This window comes from Rhinoderma darwinii, chromosome 1, assembly GCF_050947455.1.
Source record: "Rhinoderma darwinii isolate aRhiDar2 chromosome 1, aRhiDar2.hap1, whole genome shotgun sequence".
Taxonomy (NCBI): Eukaryota; Metazoa; Chordata; class Amphibia; order Anura; family Rhinodermatidae; genus Rhinoderma; species Rhinoderma darwinii.
The window spans coordinates 7,279,357-7,297,723 of NC_134687.1; the positions used below are offsets into that span (position 1 = coordinate 7,279,357).

At 40.6% G+C, this 18,367-nt stretch overlaps 1 protein-coding gene across 1 annotated transcript in view; it reads right to left on the minus strand.

Moving 5' to 3' along the window:
• The window catches only part of ATP6V1B1 (ATPase H+ transporting V1 subunit B1), a 106,410-nt gene that overhangs the window by 73,645 nt on the left and 14,398 nt on the right, over window positions 1–18,367 (minus strand). Inside the window, exon 2 of the mRNA XM_075848651.1 lies at window positions 9,354–9,409. Within this exon, the coding sequence (XP_075704766.1) occupies window positions 9,354–9,409 (56 nt within the window). The remainder of the gene's footprint in view (window positions 1–9,353; window positions 9,410–18,367) is intronic.

Genomic DNA, 18,367 nt, shown 5'->3' on the forward strand with positions numbered 1-18,367 from the left:
ACTGCAGTAGACTCTATGTGCAGTACTGATGAAGTGAATGCGAGTGGCACTCCTGGGAGTGAGCAAGAAAGTGCCGCATATACTGACATTGTAAGTGAGACCTCGCTCAGCGCAGTGATTGACAGTCTGATATCTGATGAACCAGCGGCACAGGCTGAGGCGGACATTGCAGACCCTGTTCTGGAGGTTCAGCCGTCCGCAGTGTCAGTGAATGGAGTGCAGGTTACACAGCGATCAGGAGCAGACACAGGAGGATCTGCAGTACAATCAGCTGAGGAGAGGTCCAGTCCTGACCCACCTGCTGACAGACCTCAGTACAGGAGACTGTTCTCCAGCGTCACAAGACCGACTAACCCCCCACCTCAGAGGAGGAACGCGGTCAGAATCAGGTACTCAGGACCAGAGGAAAACCTCCCCTCCAGACTCTACATTGGGAACGTTTTGTTGAAGGAGTTTATGAAGTTTAAAGCTTCTGAGGTGTTCGCTCTGATCCACGTTCCCTCCAGCAGGAATTATGACATCAGTTTCAAGCTGCAATATAGTCTAGATTTATTCTGGAGTATTTATAATGATATAAAGGAGCACGCGATGTGGGAGCATCTACATGTCATCCAGCTGACAAAACCCCAGGTAGTCACCGCCACCGTCCTGTTCCAGTCTGAGGTGGTGGCTCTGGCAGATTTGCAGCACTGGTTGAGCAGATATTGTGAGGTGAAGAGACTGCCAACAAAGATCTATGATGAGGAGGAGATCTGGAATGGAGGATATTCTGTCAAGATCCAGCTGGTTCAGGAGAATGGAGTGACCAGACATCTGCCGCACTCCTTCTACCTGGGCTCGGAGAGAGGCATATGTTACTACCCTGGTCAACCGCGACTGTGCCATAGATGTGGGGGCAGACACCTGGCATTCAACTGTTCCCGTATTAAGTGCTCACTATGTGGTCAGTTTGGGCATGTGAAGGACGATTGTACAGGACCTGTCATCTGTAACCTGTGCTTAGGACCTGGACATACATTCCGGGAGTGTCCGCATGCAGAACATAATAAGGAGGAGACCTTTAAAGAAGCCATGGAGGAAGAGCAGGAGGATGTCTCCATATGTGTAGATATGACCACAGAACCTGGAAGTCCCAACGATGATGTGAACCAAAGTACCAGAGATCGTGCTCCAGAGACGAATGTCCCATCTGTGGATGCTGCACAAGTGTCACCAGCCACTGACAATAGAGGTCATGCTAAAAGTAAAATATCCAGTCACTCTGTCACCAAACATCTGCCCGACACCAGTAAGGAACCAGCTGATCCAGCCGCAGCGACAAGTAAAATACCAGCTGGGCCAGCCGCAGCAACCAGTAAAAAACCAGCTGATCCAGCCGCAGCGACCAGTATCGATGAGGAGGGATTTCAGACGGTTAAAAGGAGAAGTAAAACAGATGATTCTTCTAGGAAAAAAATCACTGCTGCAAAGAAATCACCGGAGTCTCCAGTGCTGGCGATAACTGGGGGACGTTACTGTGCGCTGGGAGAAGATGACCAGGAAGAAGAAGCAGAGATGGAGCAAGTCTCCTCACACATCCCAGACAATGAACCTCAGGATGAAGATGCTGACCCCCCAATGTCCACCAAAAGATGGGGTGTTACTGGACATAGTAGTGGAAGAAGGAAAAAAAGTAGGAAAGACATGTAACCAATATGAGGCAGAAAATCACCTCTATTAATGTGAACAGTGTGAAGAATAGGAGCAGGCGGCAGGCGATATTCCAGCGTCTGTCTGACGACAAAACCAATGTCATCTTTATACAAGAGACTTATCTACAGAGTAATGTCCCTGCTGTGTCCCTGCAGTCACCACATCTAGTGGGACAGTGAAACTCTCAGCTGCTGTATGGAGACTTCTAGCCCGAACTCCGTTTATATAATAGAGGTTTACTATATGCCATAAATGTGGTGACCGTGTACCATCTGTGGTGTGCGCGATGCTGCCCGGTCACCAATAAATAAAGAAGAACTCTCCTGTAATACTGTCTAGAATAATATCATGAAAAATAGTTGAAACAATCTATACTGGAGCAATATTCATATATTATGGTTTGTTTAATGATTGTGATGTTATTAAGAGACAAATGTTTATTTTCTTTATCTGTTATGAGTGTATTGCAAAGGTATTGTAATAATTTGTTGCAAGTTTTCAAATAAAAAATATAATTATAGTAGTAATATTCTTGTATATAGGGGGCAGTATTATAGTAGTTATATTCTTGTATATAGGGAGCAGTATTATAGTAGTTATATTCTTGTATATAGGGAGCAGTATTATAGTAGTTATATTCTTCTATATAGGGGCAGTATTATAGTAGTTATATTCTTGTATATAGGAGCAGTATTATAGTAGTTATATACTTGTATATAGGGGGCAGTATTATCGCAGTTATAGTCTTGTATATAGGGGGCAGTATTAGGGCATGGCCAGACGTAGCGGATTTGCTCTGGAATTCCGCTGCGGACACTGCGCAGCGGAAATCCGCAGCGGACCCATTTCTCCATTGCCTTCCACAGCTTTTAGTAGGGTTCGTTTGCACGTTGCGGACAATTCCGCTGCGGAGCATAGGCTGCGGTGCGGAATTTGGTGTCCGCAGCATACAATGGTTGTTGCTGACATGTGGCGGACTGGTTGCGGACTCATTGCGGAATTTCTCCATTGACTTCAATGGAGATTCAAAATTCCGCAATGAAGTCCGCAGATGTAATGTAGATGTTATGTGTGCTGCGGAGCGTATTGTTTTTTTAACATTACATTTCTTCATTCTGGCTGGACCTATGTATTTCTAGATCTACAGCCAGACTGAGGAAGTCAATGGGGCTCCTGTAATTATGGGAGCGTTGCTAGGCGACGTCAGTAAATAGTCACTGTCCAGGGTGCTGAAAGAGTTAAGCGATCGGCAGTAACTTTTTCTGCACCCTAGACAGTGACTACCGATCACAATATACATCAACCTCTAAAAAAAATAGAAGTTCATACTTACCGAGAACTCCCTGCTTCTTCCTCCAGTCCGGTTTCCCAGGATGACGTTTCACTCTAAGTGATGGCTGCAGCCAATCACAGGCCAATCACAGGCCAATCACAAGCTGCAGCGGTCACATGGACTGCCGCGTCATCCAGGGAGGTCGGGCTGGATGCCGAAAGAGGGATGCGTCACCAAGACAACGGCCGGTAAGTGTGACATTCTTTTACTTTCACTAGGGAAAGTGCTGTCCCTTCTCTCTATCCTGCACTGATAGAGAGAAGGGAAGTACTTTCACCTCAATACGCAACGGCCAGTCCGCATCAATTTAATGCCCATTTTGGGCAGATTCGCAACAGAATCTGCAACGCGCGATTCTGTGCGGAATGGATGCGGACAGTTGCGGAAGAATTCTGCCACGTCTGGGCATGCCCTTATAGTAGTTATATTCTTGTATATAGGAGGCAGTATTATAGTAGTTATATTCCTGTATATAGTAGCAGTATTATAGTAGTTATAGTCTTGTATATAGAAGCAGTATTATGGTAGTTATATTCTTGTATATATGGGGCAGTATTATAGTAGTTATATTCTTGTATATAGGAGCAGTATTATAGTAGTTATATTCTTGTATATAGGAGCAGTATTATAGTAGTTATATTCTTGTATATAGGGGCAGTATTATGGTAGTTATATTCTTGTATATAGGAGCAGTATTATAGTAGTTATATTCCTGTATATAGTAGCAGTATTATAGTAGTTATATTCTTGTATATAGGAGGCAGTATTATAGTAGTTATATTCTTGTATATAGGGACAGTATTATAATAGTTATATTCTTGTATATAGGAGCAGTATTATAGTAGTTATATTCTTGTATATAGGAGGCAGTATTAGAGTAATTATATTCTTGTATATAGGGGCAGTATTATAGTAGTTATATTCTTGTATATAGGAGCAGTATTATTGTAGTTATATTCTTGTATATAGGAGCAGTATTAGAGTAATTATATTCTTGTATATAGGGGGTAGTATTATAGTAGTTATATTCTTGTATATAGGGGCAGTATTGTAGTAGTTATAGTCTTGTATATAGAAGCAGTATTATGGTAGTTATATTCTTGTATATAGGAGCAGTATTATAGTAGTTATATTCTTGTATATAGGAGCAGTATTATAGTAGTTATATTCTTGTATATAGGAGCAGTATTATAGTAGTTATATTCTTGTATATAGGAGCAGTATTATTGTAGTTATATTCTTGTATATAGGAGCAGTATTAGAGTAATTATATTCTTGTATATAGGGGGTAGTATTATAGTAGTTATATTCTTGTATATAGGGGCAGTATTGTAGTAGTTATAGTCTTGTATATAGAAGCAGTATTATGGTAGTTATATTCTTGTATATAGTAGCAATATTATAGTAGTTATATTCTTGTATATAGGAGCAGTATTATAGTAGTTATATTCTTATATATAGGAGCAGTATTATAGTAGTTATATTCTTGTATATAGGAGCAGTTATATTCCTGTATATAGGGGCAGTATTATAGTAGTTATATTCTTGTATATAGGGGGCAGTAGTATAGTAATTATATTCTTGTATATAGGAGCAGTATTATAGTAGTTATATTCTTGTATATAGGAGGCAGTATTATAGTAGTTATATTCTTGTATATAGGGGCAGTATTAAAATAGTTATATTCTTGTATATAGGGGGCAGTATTATAGTAGTTATATTCTTGTATATAGGGGGCAGTGTTATAGTAGTTATATTCTTGTATATAGGAGCAGTATTATAGTAGTTATATTCTTGTATATAGGAGGCAGTATTATAGTAGTTATATTCTTGTATATAGAGGCAGTATTATAGTAGTTATATTCTTGTATATAGGGGCAGTATTATAGTAGTTATATTCCTGTATATAGGAGGCAGTATTGGAGTAATTATATTCTTGTATATAGGGGGCTGTATTATAGTAGTTATATTCTTGTATATAGGGGGTAGTATTATAGTGGTTATATTCTTGTATATAGGGGGTAGTATTATAGTGGTTATATTCTTGTATATAGGGGAAGTATTATATTAGTTATATTCTTGTATATAGGGGGCAGTATTATAGTAGTTATGTTCTTGTATATAGGAGCAGTATTATAGTAGTTATATCCTTGTATATAGGAGCAGTATTATAGTAGTTATATTCTTGTATATAGGAGCAGTATTATAGTAGTTATATTCTTGTATATAGGGGCAGTATTATAGTAGTTATATTCTTGTATATAGGGGCAGTATTATAGTAGTTATATTCTTGTATATAGGAGCAGTATTAGAGTAATTTTATTCTTGTATATAGGGGGTAGTATTATAGTAGTTATATTCTTGTATATAGGGGCAGTATTATAGTAGATATATTCTTGTATATAGGAGCAGTATTATAGTAGATATATTCTTGTATATAGGAGGCAGTATTATAGTAGTTATATTCTTGTATATAGGAGCAGTATTATAGTAGTTATATTATTGTATATAGGGGTCAGTATTATAGTAGTTATATTCTTGTATATAGGGAGCAGTATTATAGTAGTTATATTCTTGTGTATAGGGGCAGTATTATAGTAGTTATATTCTTGTATATAGGAGCAGTATTATAGTAGATATATTCTTGTATATAGGAGGCAGTATTATAGTAGTTATATTCTTGTATATAGGGGCAGTATTATAGTAGTTATATTCTTGTATATAGGGGGCAGTATTATAATAGTTATATTCTTGTATATAGGAGCAGTATTATAGTAGTTATATTCTTGCATATAGGAGCAGTATTATAGTCGTTATATTCTTGTATACATAAGAGGCAGCTATTACATGACCAATATTTTTGATTATAGTGGGCAGTAATTGTATCCTGTATCATTTATGTTAACCTCAGCCGTCCTGTGGGATCTGCAGCTTTGGTTTCCACCGTTGATGCGGTTTTTTACTTTTCTTTTCCCTGGCTTACCTCTGCACTGTGTTGTATAACTGTAGCTGAATTGTAAGCTTTGTTTCTTTTTCCAGAGGTCCATTTAATAAGATTACTAATTGGTGATTTGCCATTATTGCTGTTCTACTTACTTGAAATGATATTGTTGCAGTTTTTCTTGGCAGGAGAGCTGAGACTATGGGTAAAACCTATAAAAATGCCTGGACTATCTCCAATCCTCCGTGCTGCCTCTGTGGCTTGTGAATAACCTGGGCAGCTCCATATTAAACATTTGGATGATCAAACACTATAAGTGCATATTGCAACATGAACAGAGGTAGCAGAGCTGAACTTATTACTTCATTTTTACCGTAATGCAGTAGAGTAGAAATGTATAATTTGATTATTTAATAAGATAAATAATAACAACAATAACACTATTAGATAATTTTATATATCGCCCATATGGGCATTCTGGGTTAAAGAGGGCACCATTCCTAAGGGTGGCTTTGCATGCCACCATAATGTGTACGATTCTGCAATGCTTCACAATATCATCCAACCGCAAAGAAGGCGCGCGACTAGATTTTACGTGTAGCGGTTATTTGATTTTGTGAACCAAAATACATTGCGGTCACATGACTCAGTAGGAGAAATTATAGGCAGGTTTTAATATGTAGCTTCGATTTTATGAACTTACATTTAACATTTTAAGCACGCCAAACGATTTGTGATTCTGATTTCAACTATTCAAACCATTCGCATGGGAATATTTGCACGTTGAGACGCTCGAAAGCGACAATCACAATTACCTGAATTGTTTGCATTATTGCAGCGTGTAAATCCTCCCTTATTTATGGTGTTTATCCTCCTAGGAAAGCGTTGACTGTAAATATAGACTTGCCTGCTCTGGTTCATTCTGTATATATTTTTTCATGTTTTGTGCTGTCTATAAGAAAAACTCTATTTATTTTTTTGACCTTATTGAAACAAAATGTAATTATTTCATATTATTAAATATATTTTTTTATTATTATTGTTTATTTTTATCTTTAGATTTATTATTATTTTAGCATTTGAAGTATTGTTATTTATTATTATTTTATCTATTGTTAATATATTATTTGTTGTTGTTGTTATTATTATTATTATTATATTTCTCCTTTTTTATTTATTTTTAAAGAATTTGAATTATAAATGTGGATTCAAAGAGTAGTAACATTTCCTCAATAACTTTTACAATGTTTCACTGATCATCTTATTTGGCAGTCTCTAATATTTTAGGGGACACTTTGGCATATGAACCTAACCCTTACTTTACTCAGTAATTTATTATCTAATAAAGTAACCAGATGATATGATCTTATATTATTTTTTTTGTTACATTTTTTCTCTAATTTATTTTTTATTTGTCTTTCTCCTTTTTCTACACCGATTATATTGCATGCTGACCTAAACTGCACAATATATTTGGATTTGGCTATCTAGGTCTATTGGTGGTTCATGTAGAGGCACAAACTACCAATAGAGGGCGCTAAATAAGGAAGATACTAGGGTATGGCTAGTCTAGAATCCTCTCCTATATGGCCTGTATACACATATCAATCACAAGGGTCCTGTATGATTGGTATAAGAGTGCTATGTGGGATCTGTATAAGTACTTTAAGGGGACTATATGTGTTCTGTATGTGTTTACTATGAGTACACTTTATGTTTACTGTATGCATGGCTTGTGGGTACTGGTGTGTGTGTGTGTGTGTGTGTGTGTGTGTGTGTGTGTGTGTGTGTGTGTGTGTGTGTTGAATGTTTTCTTGTAACATATGTGTATTGTGTGTTCTGCTGTATGTGTAACATATGTGTATTGTGTGTGCTGTATGTGTAATATATGTGTATTGTGTGTGCTGTATGTGTGTTGTATGTGTAATGTATGTGTGTTGTATGTGTAATATATGTGTAATGTGTGTGTGTAATATGTGTGTGTGTGTGTGTGTGTGTGTGTGTGTGTGTGTGTGTAATATATGTGTAATGTGTGTGTGTGTGTGTGTGTGTGTAATATATGTGTAGTGTATGTGTGTGTGTGTGTGTGCTGTATGTGTGTTGTATGTGTAATGTATATGTGTTGTATGTGTTGCTGTATGGAGACATAGTAGGACTTGGGGTAGGGTGCAATGCAGGCTAGTGCCAGTCTGGGTTGGTGCGGTATAATTGCATTTTTAGTTGCACAGAATCTCAGGACACATCCGCTCCCTCCTCACTGACAATGTGTTATTCTTGCACACACCTAATGCTTTGTCCGTCATGTTGTGTAACGTGCTTAGTGTAAACACTCCCCTCCCCCGCTGCAGACAGGGATGTGTTGTGAGTTCTTGTGTTCACTCATAACACAACCTCATTGTAATGTCAACAGACTCCACCATGTCCACTCTGCTCAGCTGTTTACTACACAGAGGCGCTCGTCCTATCGTCACCCAGGGGACGTGACCTGACAATGTCACTCACCCAAGGGTGCAAACCCTCTGCACTCACTGCCATCCCTCACTGTATTGTGTAAGCGATGACTCTCAGAGGGGAGAAAATGCAGCACCTACAGAATAAAGGGTGAGTGTAAGGTCCTGACTCTGCCGTGACCTTCATTGCAGAAATACTAACACCCAAAAATTGGGACAAATGAATAGATTTGCATCAATATAATGTTCTTTCGGTTCCTATGTCAGAGTTCTAGCCAGGCTTCCCTTCACTTGGGGCAAACGATCTAGTTTGCTGCCCTCTATTTACCTACCCCGGCCAAGGCGTAGCGGTTGTTGGCACCACCCCCTCGGTACCCAGCGCCCACAGCAGATGCCCTGCCAGGCTCCGCCCAGTTACACCCCTGCCTAAATACATATTAGCACACACCCTATATATAGTTATTACTATGACACAACAAGTTTGTAGATTCAGCTGAAGTTGGGAGGTATGCAAGGTCAGGAACATCAGATTTCTTTAAGATGTCGGCTTTCCTCGTGGCAAAGACATATGGCAGAATGCATCATAGGTGCAACTACTGGTCTCCTATATAATGGTGATCATCATAGGCTCAGGCTAGAAAGGAAGGAGGTCTCAGGCATAGCTTGGATTATCGGCCCTACAGAATCTACACCTGTGCCCCCCCCCCACATCTTGCCATAAATGATGATGTCACTCTGTATATAGGGTCTGCAAATATAAGTAATATGGAAAGGAAAATTCTAAATGTATAATAACATCTACGCTGCCTTTCCTCCTGGAGGGCACTTGTCTTCATGGAAAATATTCATTGCACACCTGTTTATACCAATAAAGTAATCTGAAAATGAATGTTATAACCATTTACCTATATAATAAAAAGTCAAGGATCCTACAAACCTTTACATTATCCAGTACCACCAATGGGCCGTTAACTCCACTCACTGTCCGGTAGCCTGTGGAAAAAAAGAATCATAATAGTAATTAAAAAGAAACAAAAACATAAAGAATAGCAATGCATTAAAATGTCTTATGATGTGAAATACCATATTGATATTGTTATTATTTTTTATGCATTTTATTTGTATTTATTTTGTATGCATATTTTAATTTTTTATTATGTTTTATTATATTATGTTATAGTTCTAACTTTTTATTATATTTTATTCGATTATTTTTTTATATGTTTCATTCTTTTTTTTTTTTATTTACTCATACTAATTGTTTAAAAACGTATCAATCCCCAAATATAAATATTTTTTTGTTATTTTGTAACATAATCCAACTCAGAATGGTAAGAACATTATAAGTCACTAAATTACATATATTTTTTTTTAATATATTAATATTTGTAGGATTTTTTTTCTAGGATTTCCTACTTTTATGGGGTATTAATTAATTTAAAAAATAAAATAAAAAGAAAGTTGTGTGTGTGTGTGTGTGTGTGTGTGTGTGTGTGTATTATTACTGGCTCAGTAGATTAGGTTTGTTAATTTATTTTCCTACAAATTCTTATTATTATTTATTCTTATTATGTATCTAATATATACAATAATGTCCTTATTTTTTTTTTATTATTATTATTATTATTATTATTATTATTATTACTATTATTATTATTTTATACTTTACTATTGTTTTATATTATTTTGCCTTCCAAACAAAATGAAAAATCTGCCATAAAGTGTTTTGCTTTGCAACATTTGTCTTTTCGATACCTGTTACAACGTTACATGGTGTAAAAAATTTACATTTCTACGACTGAAAGATAAAAGAAAAAAAAAAAAAACAAACAAAATGAACAAATCATTTTGTCGATTGTACAAAATTCCCAGGCAATTCTCAAAGATATCAAAAGAGGGAATTTCAGTAATTAATGGGTTGGATCTCGCAATATAAAATTGAACTAAACAAAAAAAACAACAAATAATAATAAGTCTGCTTCATTCCTAGGAAAAACAGGAGTGTGTGGGTGGGCTGTGTTTTGAAGGAAGGTAAAGTAAAAAGCTGTTGTGAGTGATTGCCAGTTCTGTAAAGAAAAAAAAAAGTCTTTCAACCTGACCCCAATGCACACACCCACCCAAATTTCACAGTTCTTGTCACATATAATCACCATTAGCCGGGAGAATAATGCCTTATTAATGCACGTCTGGGCGGGCAAAGGGGAATCTTAGTGTACTGACAAAAGAGTCACTCTCAGCCATGACAGATATCTATCTATCTATCTATCTATCTATCTATCTATCTCATATCTATCTATCTCATATCTATCTATCTCATATCTATCTATCTCATATCTATCTATCTCATATCTATCTATCTCATATCTATCTATCTCATATCTATCTATCTCATATCTATCTATCTCATATCTATCTATCTCATATCTATCTATCTCATATCTATCTATCTCATATCTATCTATCTCATATCTATCTATCTCATATCTATCTATCTCATATCTATCTATCTCATATCTATCTATCTCATATCTATCTATCTCATATCTATCTATCTATCTATCTATCTATCTATCTATCTATCTCATATCTATCTATCTCATATCTATCTATCTCATATCTATCTATCTATCTATCTATCTATCTATCTATCTATCTATCTATCTATCTATCTATCTATCTATCATCATCAGCTATTTCTTCCATCACATAGAGTTGGGAATCAGTCCACCTAATTTCACTTCTGATTTTTTAACTCATTTGTGAACCAACCCAAGTTTGTGGTTCACTTTTAGGGAATCAAAGCGGAAACGTGATTAGCCAAGTGGATCTTTCCGTATCAAATAGACATTAACCAGTTGTAGTAAGCGCTCACTATGACCCCATGACGAGGCCCGGTACTCAGTCAATTGTACTAGTCCCATGGTTACCTGTAGTAGGATGTGCTACCTATATACCTATGTAATATGTTCATGTTCTGTCAAGTGGTTATTTGATCTATGGGATCACCAGCGTCCATCCATTAATTTTAGTGTGTGTCATGTATGTGCCCCCACCAGGCATTATCAGCTGATCACAGAGGGTCCAATCAGTGTGATCTGAGTGATCGTCTGGTCTCCGGTATCGGTTATTACACAAGGTCTTTATAATATGACTGTGTTTACTATTACTACTGTTTTAATAACATTATGCTTGTTAGGATAAGTTAGAACTTAATAGGGTTAATTTAACAGATGGGAGAATATTAAGGCATTAAAATACGATCACAATTAATAAACCAAGCGCCTTTTAGCCATGTACAGTCAGCAAATAAACTTTAAGTGAGTTTCAGACGGTCCCTGGAAGTTGGTAGCTTTTCCGCTCTCTCATTTGCCCTTTGCACTAGAACCATTGTGAAATGTGTCAGTCTGGAACGGTGTTGACAAGCCAACCGGCCTATCCCGGGCCAGCAGCCCCTGTGAAAAGCCCTGCAGGGAATCTCATGCTATGCCACTAATTAAGACTAGAGCTCAGGGTTCCCATACACACCTGCACAGTCATGTGAGCGAGAAGAAGAAAGACCTATAGAAAGGCCGGACCTGACCAAGCGTGAAGAGAGACAAGACTGAAACAAATGGAGGGGTGGGCCTGGGGGGGGGGAGACACAACGAGGTCTCATGAAGATAGACACAACCGCTGATACTTCATTGGGCTTTTCACTTGCAGGAAAAGATTAATTTGCAAGTGTTAATTTGCTTCTTTTGTTGCTGTCCCATTTGTGTGGCCTTTGTTTCGGCCTTTCTCGGATGAAATACAGGAGGACACTTTTTTATAGTTCTAATGGCATCACCTACATGTGCCAAAAATGTCTGCGGCAGCGTGGTCTAAAAACTCTCCGACATTGTCCCTTGTTCCCCAATGAGGAGACATAGGGATAGACCAAAATAACTCCACAAAAAGTCTCATGAAGTCACAAATACACTGCACAGTTAAAGGGAAACACTCACCAAGTCCAAGCCCTCTACATGAAGGTCCATGGGCAATCTTAAGGGAGGGTTCCTAGTACCCGGGCGCTGATCTCTGATCAGTTCTGGAGAAAACATTAAAGGGGTTATCCCACTAAGGTAAGTTATGACTTATCGCTCGGATACTGACTCCCACCATCCTTAGTATGATGGGGCCGCAGTGCTAGTTAAGCATTGTGGCTCCTACACAGCCAAGCTCCTAGCCACTGGCTGTGCAGGGAACTACAACACAACCCACTAAACTGTAGAGATGGTGGCCGGGAGCATCGCTATACAGGAGTAATGCCGGAGGGACCACTTTCTCCTTATTCTTCAGGTCAGTCCGCGTCCCAGAGGTTGAACCTTCATCTTTCATAATGTTATAGCGTCTTCGCGATATGCCAGAACATTATATGATGGGAATACCCGTTTTAGTTATATACATACGAGGGTGTGTCCTAAATTATCCACACTCCGGTTATATTGAAATCTCTGTGGGCCGCACCGTCTTATCAGCGCTTTTTCGTACAAGGTCGCAGTCTCCCCAGTCACTGCTGTGCAGGTTCGTACATGTTACGTCTGTGTTTGTGACTGCGCTGCGAGAAACAATGGCGGCCCCACTTGTGATTTGCAGGAAAGAAGAGCAGCGTGCAGTCAATGGTTGATCATCATTAGGGCGTTTTGGGTGGCCGCCCGGGGCCTGAGGCGAATCGCGACAAAACTATACTGTGTATGTCCTGCAAAAGGAACTTAAGAGATAAGGTCACATGACCGCAGGTCCTAGAACAGCAGTAAGACTCCAGAGAGAAGACCATGAGGTGAGATGCTAGTTAAGTATAAGGGGATGGATTTGTTTAAGGGGTCTGTTTTTAGGGGGTCTGGTCTGTGGTCTGTATTTAGAGGGTCTGTATTAGTTTAAGGGGTCTGGGGGTCTGTATTTAGGGCTTCTGGTCTGGGGTCTGTATTTAGGGGTCTGGTCTTGGTCTGTATTAGTTTATGAGGTCTGTATTTAGAGGTCCTGGTCTGGGAGCTGTATTAGTTTAAGGGTCTTTATTTAGGGGTCTGTGTTTAGGGGTCTGGTCTCTGTATTAGTTTAGGTGGTCTGGGGTCTGTAGTACTTAAGACAGTCAGGTCTAGGGTCATTACTAGTGTAGGCAGGTCAGGTTTGGGAGTCTGTATTTAGGAGTCTGGTCTGGGGTCTGTATTTAGGGTGCTTGTTCTTCGGTCTGCATTTGTTTAGCGGGGTCTGGTCTGGGAACTGTAATAGTTTAGAAGGTCTGGGGTCCTTATGTATTCCAGTATCTGGCCTGGGGTCCAAATTTATTAGTCTGAGTAAAAGTGGTTGTCCGGGCACATCAATAGGTCATCGGTATAAAAAAAAACGGTCCGTGCCCAGATAACCCCTTTAATGTATGGGCCTGGGCCTTGGTGTCTGAATTTTTGTGTTTCTATAGAGGCTGGAAATGGCTGCAGAAGCGAGGGGCAAATATTTCTCATCAGGAAACTCTGAATTCATTAGGAGAAGTCGCCATAGTGGTCTGTGTCAGATGGAGAAGAAAGGAGAACGACTCCCATCAGAGAAGACATCACCTGTGAGTCACTGGATCTATAGAGGATCTGTCACCTCTCCTGACATGTCTTTTGTAGGAAATCCTTGTATTCCACATAAAGTTTTTGTGTACCCAGGACTAATAGACAAATGCATGTTACCAGTCCCATTGTCAGGAGGATGTGTCCCTACACAGTGTGATACTGTCAGTGATGGTTGGAGACTGTCAGTATGTAGAAACCCAGCCCTTTCACAAGAGGAATCGTAACACCCACTTGTCAATGTTCGCACAGAAAGGCGGTATTCACTATAGACATGTGTGAGCGGCGGTGGAGAAAGGGAACCCAAGTTTGGGGAACTGCCCAGGACCTATGGTCTACTTAATCCGTCACTGCTTGGAGTGATTTTTTTTGTGTGGTCTGAGGGTGCATCTGGTGTTGATATTTATCGAAGACTTTATGCACAGTATGGAGAAAGTGTTTTGTCTCCAAGAAGTATGTATGAATGGATCGAGAAGGTCAAGGAAGGTCGCACAAGTGTCAGCCATGAAGAAGGAGCCGGACGTCCGTCCACGTCTGATGACAACATTGGGCGTGCACATGAACTGATCCTATTGGATAGACTATCACCTGTTTGGTCCCATGAAAGAAGCCCCACGAGGATGAAGATTCATGTCTCTTGAAGAGGTGAAAACAGCTGTGCGTTTGTGGCTCGCAGCTCAGCCTAAAAAAAATTTTCATGTGGGAATACAAGAGCTTGTTGACATATGGACAAAGTGTATCGAAAAGCCGGGAGATCATGCCGAAAAATGATGTATTTGTCATTTCTGAAATTTGAGTAAAATAAACTCTACAGCCAGAGTGCGGTTCATTTTTTATTCACCCTCATATATTTCGTGTTATCTACCAAAGAACTCTAGACCTCCAGTGATATTAGATCTTAAAGGGGTTTTCCATAGAGAGAAAATTGATGGCCTATTCTCAGGATAGGCCATCAAAATCTGCTCAGTGGCGGTCCGAATCTCGGCTGCCCTGGCCCCACCGTCCAGCAGTTTTGTGGATGGGAGAAGGCTGTAATACTGTGATCCGCCGCTATAAGTGTGTTGGCGTTTGACAGTAATGTGCAGTGTGAGTGATGAAGCAGAGCTCGCTAAGCACAGAGGCCTCTTCAAAACAGCTTATTGGTAGGGATACCAAGCGTCCGGACCCCCACTGATCAAATGGATTAAATATTGGTATATTTTAATAGTTCAGACTTTTACACACGTGGCAATATCAAATATTTATTTTTATACAGTTTCAATCTTTTATGTGAAAAACATTTTTTTATTTTTATTCTTTTAAAATATTTAATTAAACTTTTTTTTTTTGTCTTCCTATTGGATTTTACCAACGATCGCTGGATCGCTCATGCAATACACTGCTATACTTATGTATTGCAGCGTATTGCCTTCCTCTGTGCTCTACTATTCAGTTTTATATACATGAAGCATATTAAGGCTGTATTCACACGACAGTGAAAATAATCAGCTGTTAAAAACGAATCAACCGTCAGTCTTTTCATGGCCGTTTTGCATCAATGTGTCTATAGAAATTCATACATTTCCCGACCATTTTAACAGCCGTTTTTCATCCGCTGTTTGAAAAAAATGTCATTTGTCAGGGTTTTTGTGTCCCAACCCCCTGAAAACACCACAGTGCCCTTGTAGATAGTGCCCACACATTGCCCACTGTAGATAGTGCCCACATATAAAGTGCTAGTGCCCACATAGTGCCACAATGCCCATGTAGGTATTGCCACGCACAGTGCCCATGTAGATAGCGACACAGTGTCCGCTATATAGTGCCCACATAGTGCCACGAGCGCTGCACCCTCTTCAACACAGCTGAGGATAGGCCATTAATTTTTAGGGACCTAAAGATCTCTGTAAGGGGCTTTGAGATGCCGGAATCCCCGGCCAGAGTGTCGGCAAAGCTTTGGCTGGGAATTCCGCCTTTTCAAAGCCCCTTACATTACTGTCCATGTCTGGCCAAAAATCAAAATGATCAACCGCACACTCCAAGTCCTCAATTACAACAGTCTCCAGACTGGAAAAGGAAAAATATAATGGTTATACCAAACAAAATGTGCACGCCACTACACCTCCAATCCCTATGGTGCCTCATAGTCACAGTCCATCCAGAAAAAATAGCAGCATCAAGGCAAATGTTTATCAAGCTTGACAAAAACTCCTGTGCGAGTCGAAACGTTACCTTTTCTATGATGTGCTGGGAATAATAAATAAGGACACTCTTTTGCATACATTTGCCTTGATGCTGCTATTTTTTTCTGGATGGACTGGGTCCATATATGGACAGTGACGTCAGGGGCTCCTCCAGGAGCGGATTCTCCGGCCAGAGTATTGCCAACGCTCTGGAAGGGGATTCTCGTATTACAAAGCCCCTAACGTCAATGCCCATAAATAGACAGTGATGTCAAGGGCTTTCCCAAAATAGGAGTACCCGGCCAATGAGCTTGCGATGCTCTGGCCGGGGTTTCCATAGTTGAAAGCCCCTGGCATCCCTGTCCATATATGGACAGTGACGTCAATGGCTCCCGCGGGCTCAGCACTTAAAGTAGTGCTGTGCCCGGGCAGTCCCCTTGTGAGGGCCTAGATGGCTTTCTGAAAAATGGCCGTTAAAAAACTGATCCATTGACTTCTATGTGGGCCATCGGCTTGTTCTATTTTTTGACGGCCAGTATTCCGGGGCATTTAAGAAAACGGCCGTGTGAATACACCCATAGAACTTCATTGATCTGATCTGAATATGGCCGTCACATGACCGTTTATAACTCTTGTGTGAATATAGCCTAACTGTACAAATGAAAAGTTCTACAACTTACTAATATACTTTTTGTTTCAATTTCTCAATACTTTTATGTCTGCTTGCTGTCAGTGAATGAGTGCACCTATTTATATTCAGAGGTTGCAAACCTGTACAGACCTAGTCCTGCTCCCTGCTCAGATTAAATCAGTCTAGACCAGGGGTCCCAAGCACGCGGCCCCTGGAGCTGTCATCTGCGGCCTGCGGGACACAGAGCCGCTAGTGTAGGCCCTGCTCCGGGACTCTGTGGAATTCCCTGACATCGCTCTCCATATATGGACAGTGTTGTCAGGGTCTTCCCCAGAGTGGAGTTCTGGGCAGAGCGCTAGTATAGGCTCTGCTCCGGGACTCTGTGGAATCCCCTGACATCGCTGTCCACATATGGACAGCGATGTCTGGTGCTTCCCCAGAGCCGGAGTCCCGTGCAGAGCGCTAGTATAGGCTCTGCTCCGGGACTCTGTGGAATCCTCTGACATCGCTGTCCACATATGTACATTGGACAACGATGTCTGGGGCTTTCCCAGAGCAAAAGTCCCGTGCAGAGCGCTAGTATAGGCTCTGCCCCAGGACTCTGTGGAATCCTCTGACATCGCTGTCCACATATGGACAGCGATGTCTGCGGCTTCCCCAGAGCTGGAATCCTGGGCAGAGCGCTAGTATAGGCTCTGCTCCGGGACTCTGGGGAAGCCTCTGACATCGCTGTCCATACATCGACAGTGATGTCAGGGGCTTCCCCAGAGAAAGAGTCCCAGTGATGTCAGGAGCACAGCTGGAGTCCCAGGAAGAGCCTACTAGCGCTCTGCCTGGGGTTGCCCCTGACATCCATGTTCATATATGGACAGTAATGTCAGGAGAAGAGCTGGAATCCCAGGCTCTGCTCTGGGACCCCAGCTCTGGGCAAGCCCCTGATGTCACTATCCATATATGGACACTGATGTCAGTGGCTTCCCCAGAGTTCTGGCGCAGAGCCTATCCTAGTGCTCTGCTCCGGGACACCGGCTCTGGGATTGCCCCTGATATCAGATTCCAGTCCAGGAGGATCCCCTGACCTCACTGTGTATGGACTGTGACGTCAGTGGCTCCAACAGCAGGGGAATCCTCAGCCAAAGCGTCGGCAATGCTCTGTGGCAGATCTGCAGAGGACACTGTGGCAGCATCTGCAGAGGGCAGTGAGGCAGGATCTACAGAGGGCACTGTGGCATTATCTACAGAGGGCACTGTGGCATTATCTACAAGTGGGTGTGTGGCAGTATCTACAGAGTACACTGTGGCATTATCTAGGGGTGTGTTGCATTATCTACAGAGGGCACTGTGGCATTATCTACAGAGGGCACTGTGGCATAATCTACAGAGGGCACTGTGGCATTATCTACAAGTGGGTGTGTGGCAGTATCTACAGAGTACACTGTGGCATTATCTAGGGGTGTGTTGCATTATCTACAGAAGGCCTGTGGCATTATATACAGAGGACTCTGTGGCACTATCTACAGAGGAGTCTGTGGCACTATCTAAAAAGGGGCTGTCCAATCTTGACATGTGTGTCTGTCAAACGCTGCCA